Source organism: Lepidochelys kempii, chromosome 3 (assembly GCF_965140285.1).
Source record: "Lepidochelys kempii isolate rLepKem1 chromosome 3, rLepKem1.hap1, whole genome shotgun sequence".
Classification (NCBI taxonomy): domain Eukaryota; kingdom Metazoa; phylum Chordata; order Testudines; family Cheloniidae; genus Lepidochelys; species Lepidochelys kempii.
In genome coordinates, this window is record NC_136382.1 from 149,754,637 (window position 1) to 149,772,764 (window position 18,128).

General features: G+C 59.6%; 1 protein-coding gene across 6 annotated transcripts in view; it reads left to right on the plus strand.

The window, feature by feature from the left end:
• LOC140909372 (uncharacterized) overlaps window positions 1–18,128 on the plus strand; it is a 46,656-nt gene that overhangs the window by 12,192 nt on the left and 16,336 nt on the right. For 3 of the 6 annotated variants that reach the window (XM_073338500.2, XM_073338499.1, XM_073338496.1), the window contains 22 exons: window positions 283–444; window positions 1,481–1,612; window positions 1,852–2,043; window positions 2,650–2,733; window positions 3,898–4,016; window positions 4,186–4,300; window positions 5,210–5,296; window positions 5,768–5,883; window positions 6,848–6,995; window positions 7,721–7,830; window positions 8,232–8,322; window positions 8,470–8,619; window positions 8,991–9,128; window positions 9,785–10,041; window positions 10,453–10,576; window positions 10,933–11,127; window positions 12,050–12,205; window positions 13,574–13,794; window positions 14,762–14,939; window positions 15,456–15,614; window positions 16,337–16,729; window positions 17,253–17,372. In XM_073338500.2, the coding sequence (XP_073194601.1) occupies window positions 283–444; window positions 1,481–1,612; window positions 1,852–2,043; window positions 2,650–2,733; window positions 3,898–4,016; window positions 4,186–4,300; window positions 5,210–5,296; window positions 5,768–5,883; window positions 6,848–6,995; window positions 7,721–7,830; window positions 8,232–8,322; window positions 8,470–8,619; window positions 8,991–9,128; window positions 9,785–10,041; window positions 10,453–10,576; window positions 10,933–11,127; window positions 12,050–12,205; window positions 13,574–13,794; window positions 14,762–14,939; window positions 15,456–15,614; window positions 16,337–16,729; window positions 17,253–17,372 (3,447 nt within the window). The remainder of the gene's footprint in view (window positions 1–282; window positions 445–1,480; window positions 1,613–1,851; window positions 2,044–2,649; window positions 2,734–3,897; window positions 4,017–4,185; window positions 4,301–5,209; window positions 5,297–5,767; window positions 5,884–6,847; window positions 6,996–7,720; window positions 7,831–8,231; window positions 8,323–8,469; window positions 8,620–8,990; window positions 9,129–9,784; window positions 10,042–10,452; window positions 10,577–10,932; window positions 11,128–12,049; window positions 12,206–13,573; window positions 13,795–14,761; window positions 14,940–15,455; window positions 15,615–16,336; window positions 16,730–17,252; window positions 17,373–18,128) is intronic. The other 3 variants (XM_073338497.1, XM_073338498.1, XM_073338502.1) reach the window with 3 other exon arrangements.

Consider the following 18,128-nt stretch of genomic DNA (forward strand, 5'->3'; position numbering starts at 1 on the left):
CCATGTGTGTTTGTGATGCCACGACAAATTCTGTGAAAGAAAGTGATTTCTGTCTCAGAAAAACACAGGACTAGAAACTCAGCTGGTGTAACTCATTGAAGTCAGTGAGCCAGATCCTCAGCTGGAGTGTCTTGGCACGGTGCTGTTGAAGCCAATGGATAGTATTTAATGTTTGTGGAAACAAACCAGGCTGCCATCCCCTTTCATGCGTGTGTTTGGGTTGGCTCGTGTGTCCACCCCCAGGTAAGCGTAGTAAGTCTTTCCTCTCTTTGACTCCCTTAGGTTTCAGGATGCCATGCAGCAGCCCCCTGGAAGGAAAGTGTCAAGAACAAGGAGCCAAGTGGAGTGGTTGGGCTGAAAACTGGCATCCGAAGCAGTGCAGGGAAGGCAAACCTCCCTAACCAGAGCCCTCTCATAGTCCAGTTCAACCGAGAGATCATGCAGGTAGAGTCTGGGGTACCTTGTTCTGGGGATCCTTGGAGGAAGGTCTGGGAGCAGGGAGCTCAGTGGATGTCTGGTTAATGGAGCAATTGCCCAGGATGCTGACCACCACGATGTGCCTCTCTACTGGGGGTAGTGAGGTTGGTCCCTGGGGGGGAGCAGTGATGGTAGGAGAGAGCTCCTTCGTTCCAGCTCCAGTGGAGGAATGAAGCGGGGATGTGTCCATGGCCGGAAGCCTTTCATCTGAGCAGCAGGAGTGTGGGGGGAGTGAACGCTCAGCTCGGAGCGAAGCCGTTGTTGTGGCATAACGTCATATTTGGCTGCCTTTCTCCAGGCCGTCTGCCCCAGGGAGCGTGGGTCAGCCTGCACAGGGGCCCAGTTTCCTCCCCCCTCAGCAGCAGAGGCAGCACAGGAAAAGGGGTCACGAAGAAGGGGTGTTGCTGTCTGCTCTGCAGGGGGGCGGGGGGCAGCAGGGGAGAGAGAATGAAAGGAGAACAGACTCCTCGCATGGCGGGTAAAGAGATTGCCTGTGAGGCCTGCCCGCCCGGCTCTGTCCTCTCCACTCAGCCTGCAAAGGGCTGCCAGGCATGGGGGACGTGGCTCAGCCAGAATGCAGGGCTCTCCAGAGGCAGCCAGAAATTCTGGGCTTTAGCATTTCAGTCTCCTTCTCCCAGGGGCTGTGCCCAGAGCCCCATTCCAGGGAACTCACAAGTGCAGTTAGTCTGTTCTCGTTCTGACAGATCAGGAGCTCCTGCGCCAGGTCAGCCCAATGGACCCATCTCCCCAGTATCCCCACCTCCACCACCTCAGACCAATGGGACATCTAGCCCAGTATCCCCTGCTGCCTGCTACCCCAGCTCACACCAATGGGCCCATCTCCCTGCCATGCTGGGTCATCCGACCAATGGCCCCATGTATCCCTCTCTGGGATGGGCCCATTTACCAGCCGTCATGCCAACTCCTGGAAGAAGTTGCTCAGTGCTGTCCCCAGGCCTGTTTCAGTGGCATGCCCAGATCAGAGCTCCTCCCTGTGTTCCAGGCCGAGAGCTGGGTGCGAGGGAAGCTGCGGGACCTGAAGGATGGCTGCAATATTCAGGACTGGGAACGGGTGGCACAGACCCTGCAAAGAGACATGAAGGATTTTGAGAACACGCTGATCAAACTGAACCAGGTATGGTGGGGGCTCCAGGACAGACCCACTCCCATTCCAGCCTCCTCCCCAGCAACCCCCGGCATCCAGCCTGAATCCTGCTAGGACTGACCCGATTGGGTCTGTGCTGTCCTCTCCAGCACCCAGGCAGTGCCTAGCTATCCCTGTGTCATTGTCCCCCTCCATGCCCAGTCAGCACCCCAGCAAGCCAGTGGATTCAAGGCTTAGGTTCTCTGAGCTGCTTCCCTTCCTCTCCCCAGATGGGTGAGCAGCTCATGAGCCGGCCCAGCCCCAGTGGGGAGACCGTCAGGAGGCAGCTGCTGGCCCTGAAGGAGCAGTGGCAGCTGCTGAAGCAGACAGCCGGGAATCAGAGCAAAGCGCTGGGTGGGCTGCGGAACCTGCAGGAGTTCAACAGGAGAGCAGAGCGGCTGGAGGCTTGGATCAGGCAGAAGGTATGGGGAGTGGGAGAGCAGGCTGGGTGGGACCTCATCAGCCTTCTCCCAGCTGCCTGGTGATGCATTAGGAATGTGCCTCACCCCCTGCAATGTCCAAGGGACCCTGCCCCTGCAGCGGGGTCTCTGAGCCTTGCCACTGACTCTGCCAAAGGTTTGGCCCTTGAGCAGAGACCTGCCACTTGGAAAGGGCAGGGCAGCAGCCTGGGGCCCAGGATGGCACTGTAGGGCTTGGGGAGGTGGGGCCAGGGCCCTAACAGGGAAATGCCACTTGATTAAAAATGGTATCTTCATACTCTCAGCCTATAGGCAAATTGCATTTGCCATGGCAACCAGGACCTAGCTGCCTGTGTAACGCAGAGCGGAGCGGAGATCACCCATGGACAGGGTGACGGTGCTCCGGGGCATTTCTCCCAGTTACAGAAGGGGAAACTGAGGCGGGGAGGGGAGGGGACTTGCCCAAGTTCACAGAGTGAGTTGGGTGTGGAACCCAGGAGTGCTGACTCCCAGTTGCTCTGCCCTCGCCCTAGGCCTCCTGCTTCAGGCTCAGTCTGGGGCTGTTTCTCTGTAGATCCCTTGACTTCCTCTGCCCCCTCTATGTCCCAGGAAGAGAAGCCTGTGCTGACTGCCCTCCTGCAAGAGAGCATGGACAAGATCCAGCTCACCCGCCGCATCCTTGACTTAAAACAGGTGAGTGTCTCTCCCGTGGCCTGGCTTGGGCTTGGTTCCTGTCACCCCACCCCCAGGGGATGTCTCGCGTTTCTCAGCTGTAGCTCGGCCCCCAGGGGACACCTCAGACTTCCCAGCCAGCAGTCCATCTCAGCTCCTCACTGGCTTGGTGTTATAGCCAGAGCAATGACTGATTGATCCGGGGTGAACCGGGAACGTCTCAGTAACACCCAGCTATCCTTTGGGGAGGCCTCTGCATGTTCACACTGTTGAGCCTAGCGCCCCCTGGTGCCACAAGCATCAGAGTGCTCTTCGAAGCCATGCCTTTCAGCCACAGAGCCCGTTGTGCTGGGGGCCCCAGAGCCAGCTGGGCAGTGGCTCCTGCCCAAGTCTCTCAGCAGCCAGAGCTGGAGCATCTGAAATGGAGCTCATAGTCCTTAAGGCCTGAAGGGACCATCATGATCACCTAGTCTGAGCTCCTGCACCCTACAGGCCACAGAACCATTCCCACCCACTCCTATAACAGACTCATAACCTCTGGGTGAGTTACTGAAGCCCTCAAATCATGGTTTATAGACTTCAAGTTACAGAGAACCCACCATTTACACTAGTTTAAACCTGCAAGTGACCTGTGCCCCCTGCTGCAGAGGAAGGCAAAAAAAAATCCCAGGGTCTCTGCCGATCTGACCCAGTGGAAAATTCCTTCCTGACCCCAAAATGGTGATCAGTTAAACCCTGAGCATGTGAATAAGACCCCCAGCCAGACATCTGGGAAAGAATTCTCTGTAGTAACTCAGAGCCCTCCCCAGCTAGTGTCCCATCACCAGCAACTGGAGATATTTGCTGCTAGCAGTCACAGATCAGCTACACGCCATTATAGGCAGTCCCATCATACCATCCCCGCCATAAACTTATCACGCTCAGCCTTGAAGCCAGTTAGGTTTTTTTCCCCCACTGCTTCCCTCGGAAGGCGGTTCCAGAGCTTCACTCCTCTGATGGGGAGAAACCTTTGCCTAATTTCAACCCTCAACTTGTTGATGGCCAGTTTATATCTATTTGTTCTTGTGTCCACATTGGTGCTCAACCGGAGCTGGAGCCAGGAGCTGATTTCTCCCTGGGGGACTGGCTCGTTGTGCTGGGCCAGGGGAGTTGGTGGAATTTCTCTTTTTCTCTGTCTGAGCGCAGGAGGAGCAGCAATTCCAGGGCCTGCATGAAGAGATGAACAGCCTGGCCCAGAAACTGGAGAAGCCTGGCAAGAGTGAGAGCAGGAGCATCTCTGCACGGCGCAAGCACCTCAATAAAATGTGAGTGGGGAGGAGTCACAGCTACCTGGGGGCTGCAGAGCCAGGCAGGCCGGGCACAGGGAGGTCTTGGCCTGTGAGTCACGTGACTGTGGGAATGGCTGAGGAGGCTGGGGGAGGCCGCACTGGGCAGCGCGATCTGCAATAACCTCCTCCTGCTTTCTCCGCCCAGGTGGCTGCGGCTCCAGGGGACCCTGAAGGAACAGCATGAGACCCTGCAGCTGGCCCTTGAGGCAGCTGCCTTCCTCCAGCAAGCGGACACGCTCCTCAGAGCCATCCACGCCAAGGTACCGCTGAGGGCTCAGAGCGGGATCAGCTCCGGCCCCATCGATGGTTTGAGGGGCGCGGGTGCAAGGATGGGAAGTTCTCATGCCGGGCTATAGGGACCTCCCAAAGCAAGGGCAGTTTGGAGAAGAGCCCACTCTTCTCTCAGCCCCTGACACCTGGGCTAGCACAGGGCTGGGGAGGGTGTGGAAGGAGTATTCTCCCCACCAGGGGGCCAGGGAGAAAGCTCTACAGCTCCCCCTTCACCCCCCCGCCCCGCCCCGATTGGCTTGATGAGCAGTTTCTGCTCCTCCTTGGCCACCAGCTCGGCAGCAGCAGTACAGAATATCAAGGGAGTTAAGTAGGGAGAGGGGGACCCCCAATGCTGCGTGGAGAAAAAGAGCTTGGCTCTCCTGGCCAGTCAGAGTGTGAGCTACCCCACTGCCTGTGCCCCATCCCTATCAGGCACTTGGAACTGAGCTGAAGTGAGGACTCTTCCCAGCCCCAGGTTGTGAGCAGAGCCCAGCGTGAGAAGGAGGCCATGGGGGGGCCTGATGGAGGAGTACCACACTCTGCCTCTTCTTCCCTGGGGCCTGTCTTTACTCCCAGGAAATGGTGGACATTCCCTAGCATCTCTGGGAAGGTGACGTTCTGGGGACTCCCTGTTCTAGGGCTGAGTTACCAGCTCCCCTGCCTGCTCTGGAGTTGCCGCCCCCCTCAGCCAGACCCTTAGTTACATCATTGCTGGTGCTGACAGGGCTGATGGCTCCTGTCACTGGGGAGCAGGATTGGAGGAGGGGATTCCTGTGTGACATGGGGTGGGGGATAGGATCACTCAGAGGGGATCCAAATGGCACAGAGGCACTGCAGAGAGCGGGGCCCTGTCCCCACCTTCCCCTAAGGGGTACAATGGGTGCTTCTGCTTCTTGCAGTGGAGGAACCTCTGTGGCGTGGGGAAGCAGGGGGACCCTGAGCCTGGCCGGGACCGAGACGTCAGGGATATTGCCAGCCAGGTCATGGTAAGTGTCGACATTGTGCTGTCCCAAACTCACCCGAAATGTCTCACCTGAGAGGTAAGGCATACTGCGTGTGCTCTGACGGGACATCTCCCCCCACCACCCGGCTCGGACACGGACATTACAGCCCCTAGCAGGGTGTGGCATGGGCAGAATGGCCTGGAGTCAAACCTTCATCTGGCCGAACTGCCAGCATCAAGGGGTAACAGGGGTGGCTGCATCCAGAGCTGCCTTCAGCTAACCAGACTGGCATCTCAGAGGGGCTGGATCTTGGGCAAGGTTTGGTGTGTGGAGAGGAGGGATCAGTGGGAGGGCTTGTTAGAAGGGAGCTGGGGCCCTGTGTCCTGCTGCTCACCTGCCCCTGGAGGGCTAACTCAGCATTTCCCAGGTAGCCTCTGTGCTCAGCTCTGGTCTCTGGATGGTCACCCTCAGCCAGCCCCATTAGCTCACTTCGTGCCCCTCTTGCTCCTCCAGATGTTGGATGTGACCGTGTCCCAGCTCATCAGCCTCCATCCCAGCCTGGCAGCACGAGTCCTGCACAAACACCGAGACGTCAAGGAGAGCTGGGCCCAGCTTCAGCAGGTGCTGAGGTACAGCAGAGCCTCGTAGCAACCCACTCACTAGCATCCCCCCTAAACACAGAGCAAGCCCAGGGCTGAATTTAGCAAAGCGGGTGCGTTCACAGGGGTCACTTGTTGCCCACTCCTGCCTCAAGACCTGGTGAGCAGAAGGGTGTGTGACTTGAAGCATGAGGGAGCCAGGACTCCTGGGTTCTATATCCAGCTCTGCACTTGTCTCATTGTGTGGCCCTGGAAGGCAGGTCCCTGCCCTGCTCTGTGCCTCAGTGTTCTCTTCTGTACACTGGGGAGAATGCTTCAGAGGAGGCTCTGAGGGCAGATGGAGTGACCTATGAGATGCACCAGAGTAACCTCTGCCCTTTGAGCTATTATTTGATTGACTTAGAGAGTGGGCTGCTTGAGTATCTCAGCCAATCACAAGACAGCATAGCCAGAAACAGGCAGGGTGGCTTTGGGTTTACACACATGCTGGTTCCTGAGTGGCTGAAGTTGCTCTTCCCCGACTTACAGAATCTGAATCCGTGGTCATGGCTGATCCCCACAAGCTTGGTGGAGTGGGAAAGGCGTTGGCTTGGCCCATTCTATGGATATGTTCAAATCTGAGCTGCCTGCCATTGGCAGCTGGGGTTTCAGCTCTGGGAAACAAGAGCTGGACTTTCCAAAGAGCTCAGCTCCCATTACACAGGTAGGGTCAGGCCGTTGGGAGCTACTGGGTGTACAGTGCTTTTGAAAATCTGGCCCTACTTCTCCGTCATCTGCTGGATTCCCCTGTATTGGGGCTCCCCACACCTGCCTGGAGCGGGGTCCCTGGGGCAGAACCCACATCAACTATTGGCTGCCATGAGCCAGACTCTGCTCCTGAGTCAACCCCAGAGGACTCACGGGGCCAGAACAGCTTAGAGCTCTCTTCCCCATTCTCTCTCCTCTTGCCTCTCACTCCCCACCCCTCGCCCTGTGTGTGCTCCCCATCTCCCAGGAATGAGAAGTCACCGTTGCTGGCCCTGGCGAGCAGTTTGCCGATGAGAGAGACCGATGCCCTGAGCCCTGAGCATACAGAAGCTGGCAGTGGGGGAGTTGCAGGGAGGGAAGCCGGAGACAAGCGGAGGAGGGTCCCGTTACGTATGGTGAATATAGTAGCTGGGGCCCTGCCCCTCTCCCCAGCCCTCCCCTTCCCTGCAACAAGAGCAGCCAAACCAGAGCCACTTCCCTTAGACACCCAGCAAAGGCACATGGGGAAAGAGCTTGAGCCCGTGAACCCTAAGTGACAGCTGTGTGACCCCTCTTGTGACACCCTCGCTAACGCTTGGGACCCCCCTCTATGAACTCTGAGTGATAAGCCTGTGATCACGTAAACCCTGGAACCTGTGTGCAGTGCCCCAGGTGACCTGTGTGTGGCTCTGAACACTGACCTGTGGGATGGTCTGGGAGTGCTGTATGTGCCCCACCTCTGCACACACCTGCCCCTTCATGCATCCCGCACACCGGCTCAGATCCCCTCCTCCCAATACACCTTTGCCCAGGCCAACCTAGCACATGTTCCTGTGTGTCCCTCTGGGCTCTGACCTGCGTCCGTCTGTGATGTCGCCCTGGCACCTGGAATTCTGGATGGGCTGCACAGCAGCACCCGCCCCACCCACAGCCCCAGGGACCTGTCACCGGGCTTTGCTTTGGACCCTGTGCTGCTGCCAGGATGGCCCTGCTCCCTGGAGTGCTCTGTGTGTGGCAGCAGAGGAGTAGGTGTTAGGCCTGGTGCGGGGGGAGGCTGAGCTGGCTCTGTTGGTCCCCATTCCTCCACCTGGTGCTAGATGAGGGAGGAATGGGATCCTGGGAGGCTCCTGTTGTGTCCTAGGTGCAGAAGGACTTTGCAGGGAATGTGACGGAGCATGTGAGAGGCGAGGAGGGAAGCCCGAGCTCGCCAGGAGAGCAGGCCACTCCTGGCTGCCACAGCAACAGTAATAGGTACTGACTCGGCAGGCTGCTCCCAAGAATGGGGTCCAGGGTTGGGGTATAGGCCAGGTATTCCTTAGGAGGGGGGGGAGGGGAGGGGAGGGGAGGGGACCTAGAGCATTTGCTGGGCTAGGCCTGTTCTTTAGCTGTAAGAATCCATCCCCAGCTCCAGAACCTAGTCCCCAGAAGGGGCATAGCAGGCAGGGAAGGACATGGGCGCCTGGGGTTTCCCTGGTACAGGCAGCTGCCCCCATGCCCTGAACCTGTGGGGCCCCCATGGCATGGATACCAGCCCCTGCCCTGCAGCTGTATCTCATATCTGTGATATGAGGCTGCCCTGGTCCTTTGGCAGAGCCTGCAGGGGTCCCTGTAGTAGGAGAGAAACTGTCCATGACTCTGCCTCTCTCCCGCAGGAGGAGGAAACCCCCAGGACAGTCGGATGCTGTGCGGGGCCCACCCCAGCAGGAGGCCAAGCTGCAGGACTTCTGTCAGGCTGCTAACGTGGTAACGTCTCAAATGAGCCAAGGCGCGTCCCAGCCCCTGTCCCTGGGTCCCAGCGTTGGGTGTTCCCCCATGTGTCTCCCCCTCTCCTCGCAGCCCCCCACGCCTCGGCTGGCAGTAACGCGCTGTCTCTCCTCCGGTGTACGGCAGGCTGTGTCCTGGCTGAGGGAGAACGTAGGGCTCAGCATCCGGCTGAGCCAGGTGGAGGACGCAGAGAGCCTGGAGGCTGCACAGAGCCAGCAGGCCGCGCTGCAGCAGGAGATCCTGGGCAACAGCTCCAGCATCGAGGCCCTGCTCATGGTGAGCACCAGCTGTGGGGTGCATACTGTGTGGGACGGGAAGTCCCCCTCTACAACTCGCTGCTGGGGATGCAGAGGGGGCGCCATGCTGATGGCATCCCCGGTGGCAGGTGTTTCGTGCAACTGGAGAATAACACTGGGTTCCCCTGCCAGGCACCTGGGGCGCCAGGAGGAGTTTCCTCTCCGCTGCCTTCTGGGGAGGGATGGGAGTGGGCAGTGAGATCCATGCCCCCTTGGTGGCCAGGGTCAGGGGGGCTGGGAAGAGCAGATCCCTGTCCTCAGCATGTGCCTCATTCTCAGGCTCCTCTAAGGGATTGCAGAGCGGGACGCCCAAGTGGGCGTCACCTGACAATGCGTGTCCGTGTCCCACAGGAAGGGCAGACGCTGCTGTGTGGCAGCCATGGAGGGAGACCTCAGGTGGAAGGCATCCTCCAGGAGCTGGAGGGGCTGTGGGAGGAGCTGCAGAGGAGGCACCGGGAGAACGGTGCGGCGCTGAGGGAGATTGATAAGGTGCGTGGTGCCATCTCTCTCTGCCAGGCATGAGCCCGTATCAGACAGAGGGGTGTGAGCAGGGCGGGAAGGGGGTGCACATGAGACACAGGGGCAGCCCCAGTGCAGGCACTGGTGGGACAGGGATCGCTGTGCCCGTTCTCTGGGCTGTGCTGGTGCAGGGGCCATCTTGAGCCTCGGCTGCAGCCCCCTGCAAGGGAGTCTCCCGGGGAGTGTCAGCAGGGTGCGGGGTGATGGCCCTGGCTGCCTGGCCTTCCCCAAAGATCAGTTAGCCCAGTGCCATGCACACCACCTGGGAGGGACAGGTGCCCTGTGTGGAGCCAGCTCAGGAAGCCTCTGCTCCTCCAGCTGGATCTGGCACTGCAGTGGCCTCCATGCTGGCACAGCCAGGACTGCCCCTGCTGTGTCTGAGATGCCTCCAGGTGGGCAACCGGGTGCTGTTTGTGCTGCAGCATGGAGAGCCCTGCGATGGTCCATGGAAACGTGCTGCCCTGGGTGGGATAGCACGGTGCTGGGTCACACCGAACTGGTCTTCCCTGCGACACGATGCCACGGCGCCCTCAGGGGCTTTCATTCCTGCCCACCCTGAGGCTGGGACAGAGGGGGATCTGGCCTGGGAGGTCCTGTCTGTCCCACTCTCCAATCTCTTCCTGCAGGTTCTGCGGTTGGTGGGAGAGCTGGATGGGGCTGAGCAGTGGCTGCAGGGGGTGGTGGGCTCGCTGTCGGAGCCCGCCACCATGAGGAGCCCAGAGGAACTCCGCAGGGACCTCCAGGAGATCAGCTGCTTGGAGAACCAGGTCCTGTTGTGGGGCATCAAGCTCCAAGCCCTGCGGGAGGAGATGGGGAGAGAGCCCTCTGCAGAGCACGTGATGGCTGGGAAGATTCAGAGCAAGGTGGAGATGATGGAGGAGAAGTGAGTCCTGGGGAAACAGGACTGGGAACTGGACTACGGGGAGCACAGGCTGCTGGAGTGGGAGGTAGTGTCAGGGGATGTGAGGAAGAGATGAGGTTGGAGGAGTGTGAGGGGATTCCCCCCTCTGGGGAGGATGTGGCATCAGAGAGGTGAGAGGGGATCCCCTGAGGGCAGCCTTGAGGAATGGGAGGGGACAGTGGTGTCAGAGGGGTGGGAGACCTCCAATGGGACGACCTTGGGGGATGGAAGGGGGTGGCTGTGTCAGTGGGGTGGGAGCCCCCTGGGGGGCAGCACTGGGGAATGGCAGCACTGAAGGGTCGGGAGGGGATTTCCCTGCAGTGGGAAGGAGGATCCCCCTGCCTCGCTGCCTCTCCGTGTGCTCCTGCCCCACTGCTGCGTTTGCTGTGCCAGGTTGGGGTGCGTGCGGGCGGCCCTGCAGCGGCGGGCGGAGGACGTGCGCGATTCCCTGGTGCTGTCTGAGTTCCTGCAGAATGTGCAACAGGAGGAGGTGCTGAGCCAGAAGAACAGCACGCTGGTGAGGAGTGAGTGGGGATGGGCCTGGACTCGGGCCCCCATTGGGAATCCCATCCCTGCTGGGTCAGTCTGGGTGGAGGGGCCCTACTGCTGACTGAGTGAGGTCAGGGGTTGGGTGGGGGATAACTGGAACCCCTCGCTTTCCAGCGTCACCCCCAGCAGCTGCCAGTGTTTGCTCTGAGGTGGGGGAGGCACAGTGGCCACTGACCTCAATCCTGGGGAATGGCTGAGATCAGCAACCCTGAGTGCATGGTGAGGAGGCTCCACGGGACCCCTCGCAGGCCAGGTGGTGCCAGAATCACCCCACGTGTCCCAGTCTCTCTCTAAAGCTCCAGCGTCCCTGTGTGTTTGCTTTAGCCCGGGACCAGCAGGCTGGGCTCCCAGGAGCCTGTGCACCTCCCCTTGGCCCAGGCTGGGCAGCAGCTGAGCCGTGAGGACATGAGCAGCCCCCTGGGTGAGCTGCAGGAGGCTGTGGAGATGCTGAACGACGTGGTGAAGGAGCGGGAGCGAGTCATGGAGGCAGCAGCTGAAACTGAGAGTCTGGAGCGCCTGGTAAGGGACCTGGCGTGAGGAGCCTTTGACTGAGAAGGAGGGGGTAACACACCACTAGTGGCCATGCGGAGCACGGCTGGCTCAGTCAGAGGTGAGGGCAGAACAGTAGAGTCTGACTGAAGGGGGGCTCCTATGCATAGTGCCAGCCTGAGAGAGTAGGGTCTAGTACAGGGGTGACCAACCTGCAGCTCCGGAGCCGCATGCGGCTCTTCAGAAGTTAATATGCGGCTCCTTGCATAGCTACCGACTCCAGGGCTGGAGCTACAGGTGCCAACTTTCCAGTGTGCTGGGGGGTGCTCACTGCTCAACCCCCTGCTCTGCCCCAAGCCCTGCCCCCTCTCCACCCCTTCCCCCGAGCCTGCCATGCCCTCGCTCTCCCCCCCTCTGCACCAGAGCCTCTGACACACCAGGTAACAGCTGATTGTGGTGGGTGGGAGGCGTGGGGAGGAAGTGGGAGGCACTGATTGGTGGGGCTGACGGTGGGCAGGAGGTGCTGCAGGTTGGAGTGGGGGGAGCTGCTGGGGGGCTGCTGAGGTATTACTGTGGCTCTTTGGCAATGTACATTGGTAAATTCTGGCTCCTTCTCAGCCTCAGGCTGGCCGCCCCTGGTCTAGTGATTAGAGCAGGGGGCTGGGAGCCAGGACTCCTGGGTTCTATTCCTGACCCTGGAAGGGGAGTGTGTTCTAGAGCAGGGGACTGGGAGACAGGACTCCTGGGTCCTATACCTGTCCCTAGGAGTGGAGTCTGTCCTAGTGGTTAGAGCAGGGGGTTGGGAGCCAAGGCTGAGGCAGCTGATGCTAGTGCTGCACAGTTATCCCTATTCTTCTTCTGCGCCCCACAGCTTGCTAGCATCCGTGTGAGGACAAGGAGCATCTCTGAAGGGAGCTCACACTGGGGTTCACCTCACTTTTCTCTCTCCCAGCTTGCCAGAGTCTTTCCACGCATGGAGGCCATTCGATGCAGAGCGGAGGCTCTGGCCCGTGATATCGCCCAGGTGGAGAGTGGCTTTGTCACAGTGAAGAGTGAGCTGGACCTGCAGGGGCTGCAGGGGCTGCTGAGCCAGCAGCAGGAGATGGAGGTGAGTCCCAGAGACTGCGCCGCTCTGACTTGCCATGGTGAGTGGAGTCACCGATGGCCTCTACTGGCTTCCTGGGAGCCTTGCAGTGCCTTGGCATGTTGCCAGGCATGTTGGAGCTAGGGGTTACCAAGGGTGTCAGGAGTAGAGACGAGGTCACCTCAGGGAGACTCTAGCCCTCAGGCCCAAGAGCCATAAGCCCTGGCCTTTTATGAAGGGCTCACTGGAATTTTCCAGCTGTCTCTAGGCCTTTCCTGTCAACTCCCCCTGTGGCCAGGCAGGGAGAGGGGAAGGGATTGCGTCAGCCCCTGTGTGCCAAGGTCTGGCTGCCAACAACTCACACATCTTTCCATTCTGCATCCCTATGGAGGGAACCAGCTCCATGCAGAGCAGAGCGGAACTGTCTGCTGGGAAACCTGGATCCCTCTTCACCCTGCTGCTCCCCCACCCCCTGCTCCCCCACCCCCTGCTCCCCACAAATCACAGATCCCCTGCTCCCCCACCCTCTGCGCCCCACAGCCTGCTCCCTCATCTCCTGCTCCCCCACAGAGCACAGCTCCCCTTGTGCCCCGACAGCCTGCACCCCCATCCCCTGTACCGCCATCCCCTGCACCCCACAGAGCACAGCTGCCCCTGCTCCCCCATCCCTTGCTCCCCCATCCCCTGCTCCTCACAAAGCACAGCTCCTCCTGTGCCACCACGGCCTGCTCCCCTGTCCCCTGCTCCCCGCAAAGCACAGCTCCCCTGGTCTCCCACAACTTGCTCCCCCACCCCCTGCACCCCACAGAGCACAGCTCCCCCTGCTTCCCCATCCCCTGCTCCCCCACCCCCTTCTTCCCCATCCTCTGCTCCCCCATGCCCTGCACCCTGCAGAGCACAGTTCCCCACAGAGCATATCTCCCCCTGCACTCCCATCCCCTGTCGCACAGGAGAGATGATAAAGTAGAGGCTGCTCCCATGGTCAGGGGCTCAGTGCTCTGAGCTGTATGCAGGAGGATCAGGTGTGGGTCCTAACTCTCTACATTGCATTTCCTGCGATGCTGAAGGGATTCAGCCTGGTGGCCTAGTGGCTAATGTCTGCCCCTGTCATGCAGGGGGCCTGGGTTTGGGTGCCATCTCTAGGTACCAGTGCCTGAGGGAGTCAGCCCAGTGCTTTGCCCTGCCATGTTGATTCCCAACCCTGATCTTTTTCCCCAAGTGGGAGGGGAAGGAAACAACTTGGCAAGCCAAGTAGGCACGGTTGCCTCGGTCCCCTCCTGTCTTCAGGCAGAGAGGCAGAAAAACACTCCCCCATGGGGAAGGGAGCTGGGAGCCCCCTGCCAAGAGGGTCTCTTTTACGTGTCCAGAGTCCTTTTGTCTTATGTCCCCTAGTTCAACATGTCCGAGGCGCTGGAGGGGGACGTGGAGGAGCTGGAGAAGGCAGTCATCCACTTGGAAAAGCTCTGCCCAGCTCGGATGCATGACATGGGCCCAGAGATCCAGGGGATGCTGCAGGCCTGGGAGGAGCTGCAAAAGCTGGTGCTGGAGAACAAGGGCCATGTGCAGCAGGCCAGTCGGCTGCAGCAGTTCTTTGGAGATTACTTAGCCATGATGTAAGTGGCTGCAGCCTGCATGGCGTCTTCCCTTCCAACTGCCTTTGTGATCCAGCCGGCCCTGCCTGTAAAGTTGGGATCCAGGGAGGACAGCCTGAGGGCTGGTGCTCAGCTTGGGGTTCACAAGTGTCTGGCCAGGTGTTGCTCTCTGGGGAGCAGACTGGGGAGGTGCAAGGGGAGCTGAAATAGCTCCCTGGGGAAAGTCAGATGTCCAGAGAACCCCAGGATGTTTGCCACTCTTCTGTCGCTCCCCAGGCTTCCCCATCATCTCCTGGCCCTTGCCTTTCCCTTCCTCCCATATTTTCTCTCAGCCTCCAGCCCTCACATTCTCCCTCTCTCTGCCCCCATGGCTTCCTGGGCTCGCCGCAGAGCCTGATGGTGGCCATCGTCCCCGAAGGCAGCCCGGCTGTAGTCCCGGTGAGAACTATGGGTGACGTCTGTGCTTGGGAAGCCGGAGCGCCACCAGCACAGCTGTAGGGAAATGGCAGCGGGCAGCCTGCGGTTTCAGTCGCACTGAGAGCAATGGGAGGCGATGGCAGAAATTCGCAGGAAAGCTGCAGGAGTCCATGGGAAGCGTTAACAACACACCAAGCGCCACAACAGTCGCAGTCGCATCCTGTCAGGTGGCAGCTCTGTTCATGCCTCAGAGGGGGGTGGGGGAACTCCCTGCTGCAGAGACTGAGTTAGAGCATGGCCATTTCCTCTGCCTTCCTTGCTGGCCAAACCCATGGAGCAGGGGGCCAGTCACTGAAGGGACGTTCTCTGGATAGTTTGACCTAGCGGAGACTCAAACCCTGGCATGGAAGATCCGGCTCAGCCTGCAGCCTGGAGGGAGTTCCTCACCTGTGCCCTCCTAGGACGGGGTGGGGAGAGGGGAGGAGAGCACTGGCTACGGTTTGGTTCGGCAGCTGTATTCCCTCCAGTCGTCCCAGTGGCTCCTTATGGCCCTGTCCCCTTGTCTTCGCAGCTCCTGGACAGAGGACACAAGGGCTCAGATCTTTTCGGAGAGCGTGAGTGCTCATGGGCTCCCAGAGACTCAGTGGGAGGAGCTAGAGAGGAAAATTGAGGGCAAGTTCAAGGAGTTTGAGGAGCTGGCATCCACCGGGCAGACGCTGGTGTCCGAGGAGCACTACCTGAGTGAGACGGTAAGCAGGAGGTGGACTGGGGGATGCTTCATGAGCTCCCCATTGAAAACCCTGGGGGCTCAGCCTCTGGCCTGGTACAGGGCAGATGGAACCTGCTGGGTCATCAGAGAGGTGAGTCCTCTGCATAGTGCCCAGCCAAACCATTCGCTTATGGGAGCCCAGTGAGACAGATTTACCAAGAAGCCATTTAGTGCTCAGGGGGAGCCAGCCTCAACCACCCACCCTGCAAGGGGCAGTCAGACCACCCCGCTGGCTGGGGTGGTTACCCATGTGATGGATACTGAACACAGACCTGCTGGGGCTCAGCTTCTTTTCCAGACCTGACCCCAAAGGGCCCATTATGAAGTTGTTCCTGAAGAAAGCACCACTCCCCAGTCCCCAACGAAGGGTTCTCAGCATCCTACGCTCCCCATTGGCTTCTCTGTCCCCGATCCCAGGGTGAAGTTGTGTCTGGGGAGTAGAGGAGGGGAGCTGAAGTTCTCACAGGAGCCCTTGGCATCTTTGTTCTCCCGGTAGATAAAGGAACGCCTGGAGGAGCTGCAGAGCATGCTGGGATGGGTGCTGGTGCGCTGGCGAGCACAGAAACACCACTGGGATTCTGGGAACAAGAGTGCTGGCAAAAAGGGCCAAGACGGTCCCGTGGACTCTGTGCTGAGTGTGTCCCCCAGCTGCCAGGTGAGTCCGTAGCTGCTGTGGGACAGTCTGCAAGCGGGGATGGGTCAGGCCGCTGTTTGCTCAGCCCAGCTGAGGCGCCTCTCTTGGCACAATGAAAGGCCTCTGCACAAGGCCAGCATGGGACAGGAGCAGATACACAGGCATTGTGTCCACCAGGGCAAAAATCAGGGAGACTCACATAAACCATGGTGGCTGTTTCCGTCTGGAGAATCTCAGGGAAGCCGTACACCACAGGCTGGCTAGCGGTTAAAGCAGAGGACCAGCAGTCAGGGCTCTTGGGTTCTAGCCCTGGAGCTGCTACTCACTCTGCAGCCTTGAGTGACTCCCAGCCCTGCTCTGTGCCTCAGTTTCCCCGCCTGCAACACAGGGGTAATGCTCCTGATCCACCTCCCAGAGTGGGGGTGGCGGCTGTGAAGCTGAATTAATTCGTGCCTGTAAAGCACTTGGAGATCCGTGCGTCCAGACTGCCTTTGGCATCCAGTGCTGTCATGTACAGAGTGTGAGAGTCCTAGGGCTCCTGCGGGGGAGACCACCAAATCCCACTGCACACCCATAGTACAGAGAAGTGCAGGAGGGGGCACAGCAGAATGGAATGGGGGGCGGAGGAACCAGGTGTAGGGCAGGGGGGTATCATGGCACCGGGGAGGGAAAGGAAGTGCACAGGACAGGGGGCAGGCCATTCCCACAACCCCACCTCTTCACTGTCTTCTATTACTTCCCAGGACCCATGCGCCCAAGCAGCTGTGCCTGGAGCAGATGGCATCCTGGGCCCTAACACTTCTAAAGGGCCTCAGCCCACATTGTGCTCCCTCACCCCACCACAGCTCCAGAGGCAAGAGAGGGAAGTGGCCTGTCCTTCCGCCCCATCTATCCCAGATGCCCTCCGAGGGCTGGAGCAAAGCTGGGAAGATCCTGGGGACTCCACCCCATTGGAGGTGGAAACCACCAAGGAGACTTTAGTTCTGGATCCCTCAGAGTCCCCAGTGCTGCTGGTGCCGCAGTCTGGGCCCAGCAGCCTGGGCGGGACAGTCAACTTGATCCTGAGTATTGGCAAGAAGGGGGAGAAGAAGCTGCAGCTGGCTGGAGCGATGCCGGGGGAAGAGTCCCTGCACAGGGTAGGTGATGTCATGCTGGGGAGACACACGGCTTTGTCAGGGCTGCTAGCTTGTGCTGTGCACAGGAGGCTTGGTGCGAGGGGAGACGGGAGAGACCATGTTTCTCGATAGAGCTGCCTAGGGGAGCTGTGCCCCAGATCAGAGCTTGTCCAACTGCAGGTGAATTCAGGGCTGTGGCTTTGTAGGGCTTGGAAACTGCCAGGTGCACTTGGAAGGGCATGGCAGAGTGGGGGTGTTTCCAGGTGAACCCAGACCCCCGGGGCTGAGGCTGAGCAGCTGAGAGCTCAGGAGATTCTCGGATGAATCAAGAGCGAAGCAGGTGGACACTCTGGACTAGGGAGCCCCAGCCCCGGTGTCCCTGCCACTCGGGTTGGCAGATACAGCACAAGCTCCCTTGGATTTCAAGCAGGGGGCTGGCCTTTAGCACTGTGGCCCCCCTTCTCCCCTCCTCCTCCTCGCTGTAACAGGCCACCCGCTCTCCTCCCTCAATTTTCTTTTTGTGTCTCTCTTTCCCCACACTCAGCTCCCTGGCACTAAACCCTCAGGCTGTAAAACCTTTTGGAAGCGTTGCCAGGGGCTTTTAGGAAACACTTTGGGTAGTTTAAAGCGAAAGAAAAAGCCGTCTCGCCAGCCCGTGGAAGAGGTAACGTCCCAGGGGCTGCATGCCGGGCACAGTGGCTGCATGGCGTGAGCTTGCCCTATACTAACACACCGTCCTGTCCCCGTGAGTCCCTCTGTGTCCTCTCTCTGACACTGCTCCTGGTCCCCGCTGGCTCCTGGCCAAGAGGCCAGGCTAAGGCTTATCCCCCTGCTAGAAGAGCTGCAGCAGTGGAGGGGGTGAACAGGGAGGGCACCATGCCATCCTGATAACCCTGCCATGAGAAATGGCCTCCCAAGGGCTGCCTGGTGTCACAGTACTCCACAGAATGAGGTCAGTGCACCAGCTGGCCCAGTGGGGCTAGGGAATGGGCTACTGGGCCTCTCACCTCTCGGACACCAGTTGCTGTCTGGCCCCTATTGGTAAGTGGTTTCCATCTGCTGGCTGTTGGGAGGTGAAATGAGTCAGAAGGTCTCAGTCCAGTCACCAGGGGGCAGCTCTCCAAACCCACAATCCAGCCGGTGGTGACAAGTCCTGTTGCCAGCCTGAGCAGAGAAGCCAAGGCCTGAATGTGCCAGGGAGCCCTGGGGCAGACTGGTGGCGGGAGGGTGTGTTGCATGAGCCAGGCCTGTCCTGGGGATACTTAGAGGGCTTCGGGGCTGTGAGGCAGGCACTTTTACTGGTGCTGCTTTCACACAGAATTGTGTTTGTTTAATGCTCCCTATCTTGTGTATTTCTATCCTGAGGGGGTTTCCCGGGAGCTCTCGGAATCAGCAAAAACCCAGCACAGAGAAGCTGAGC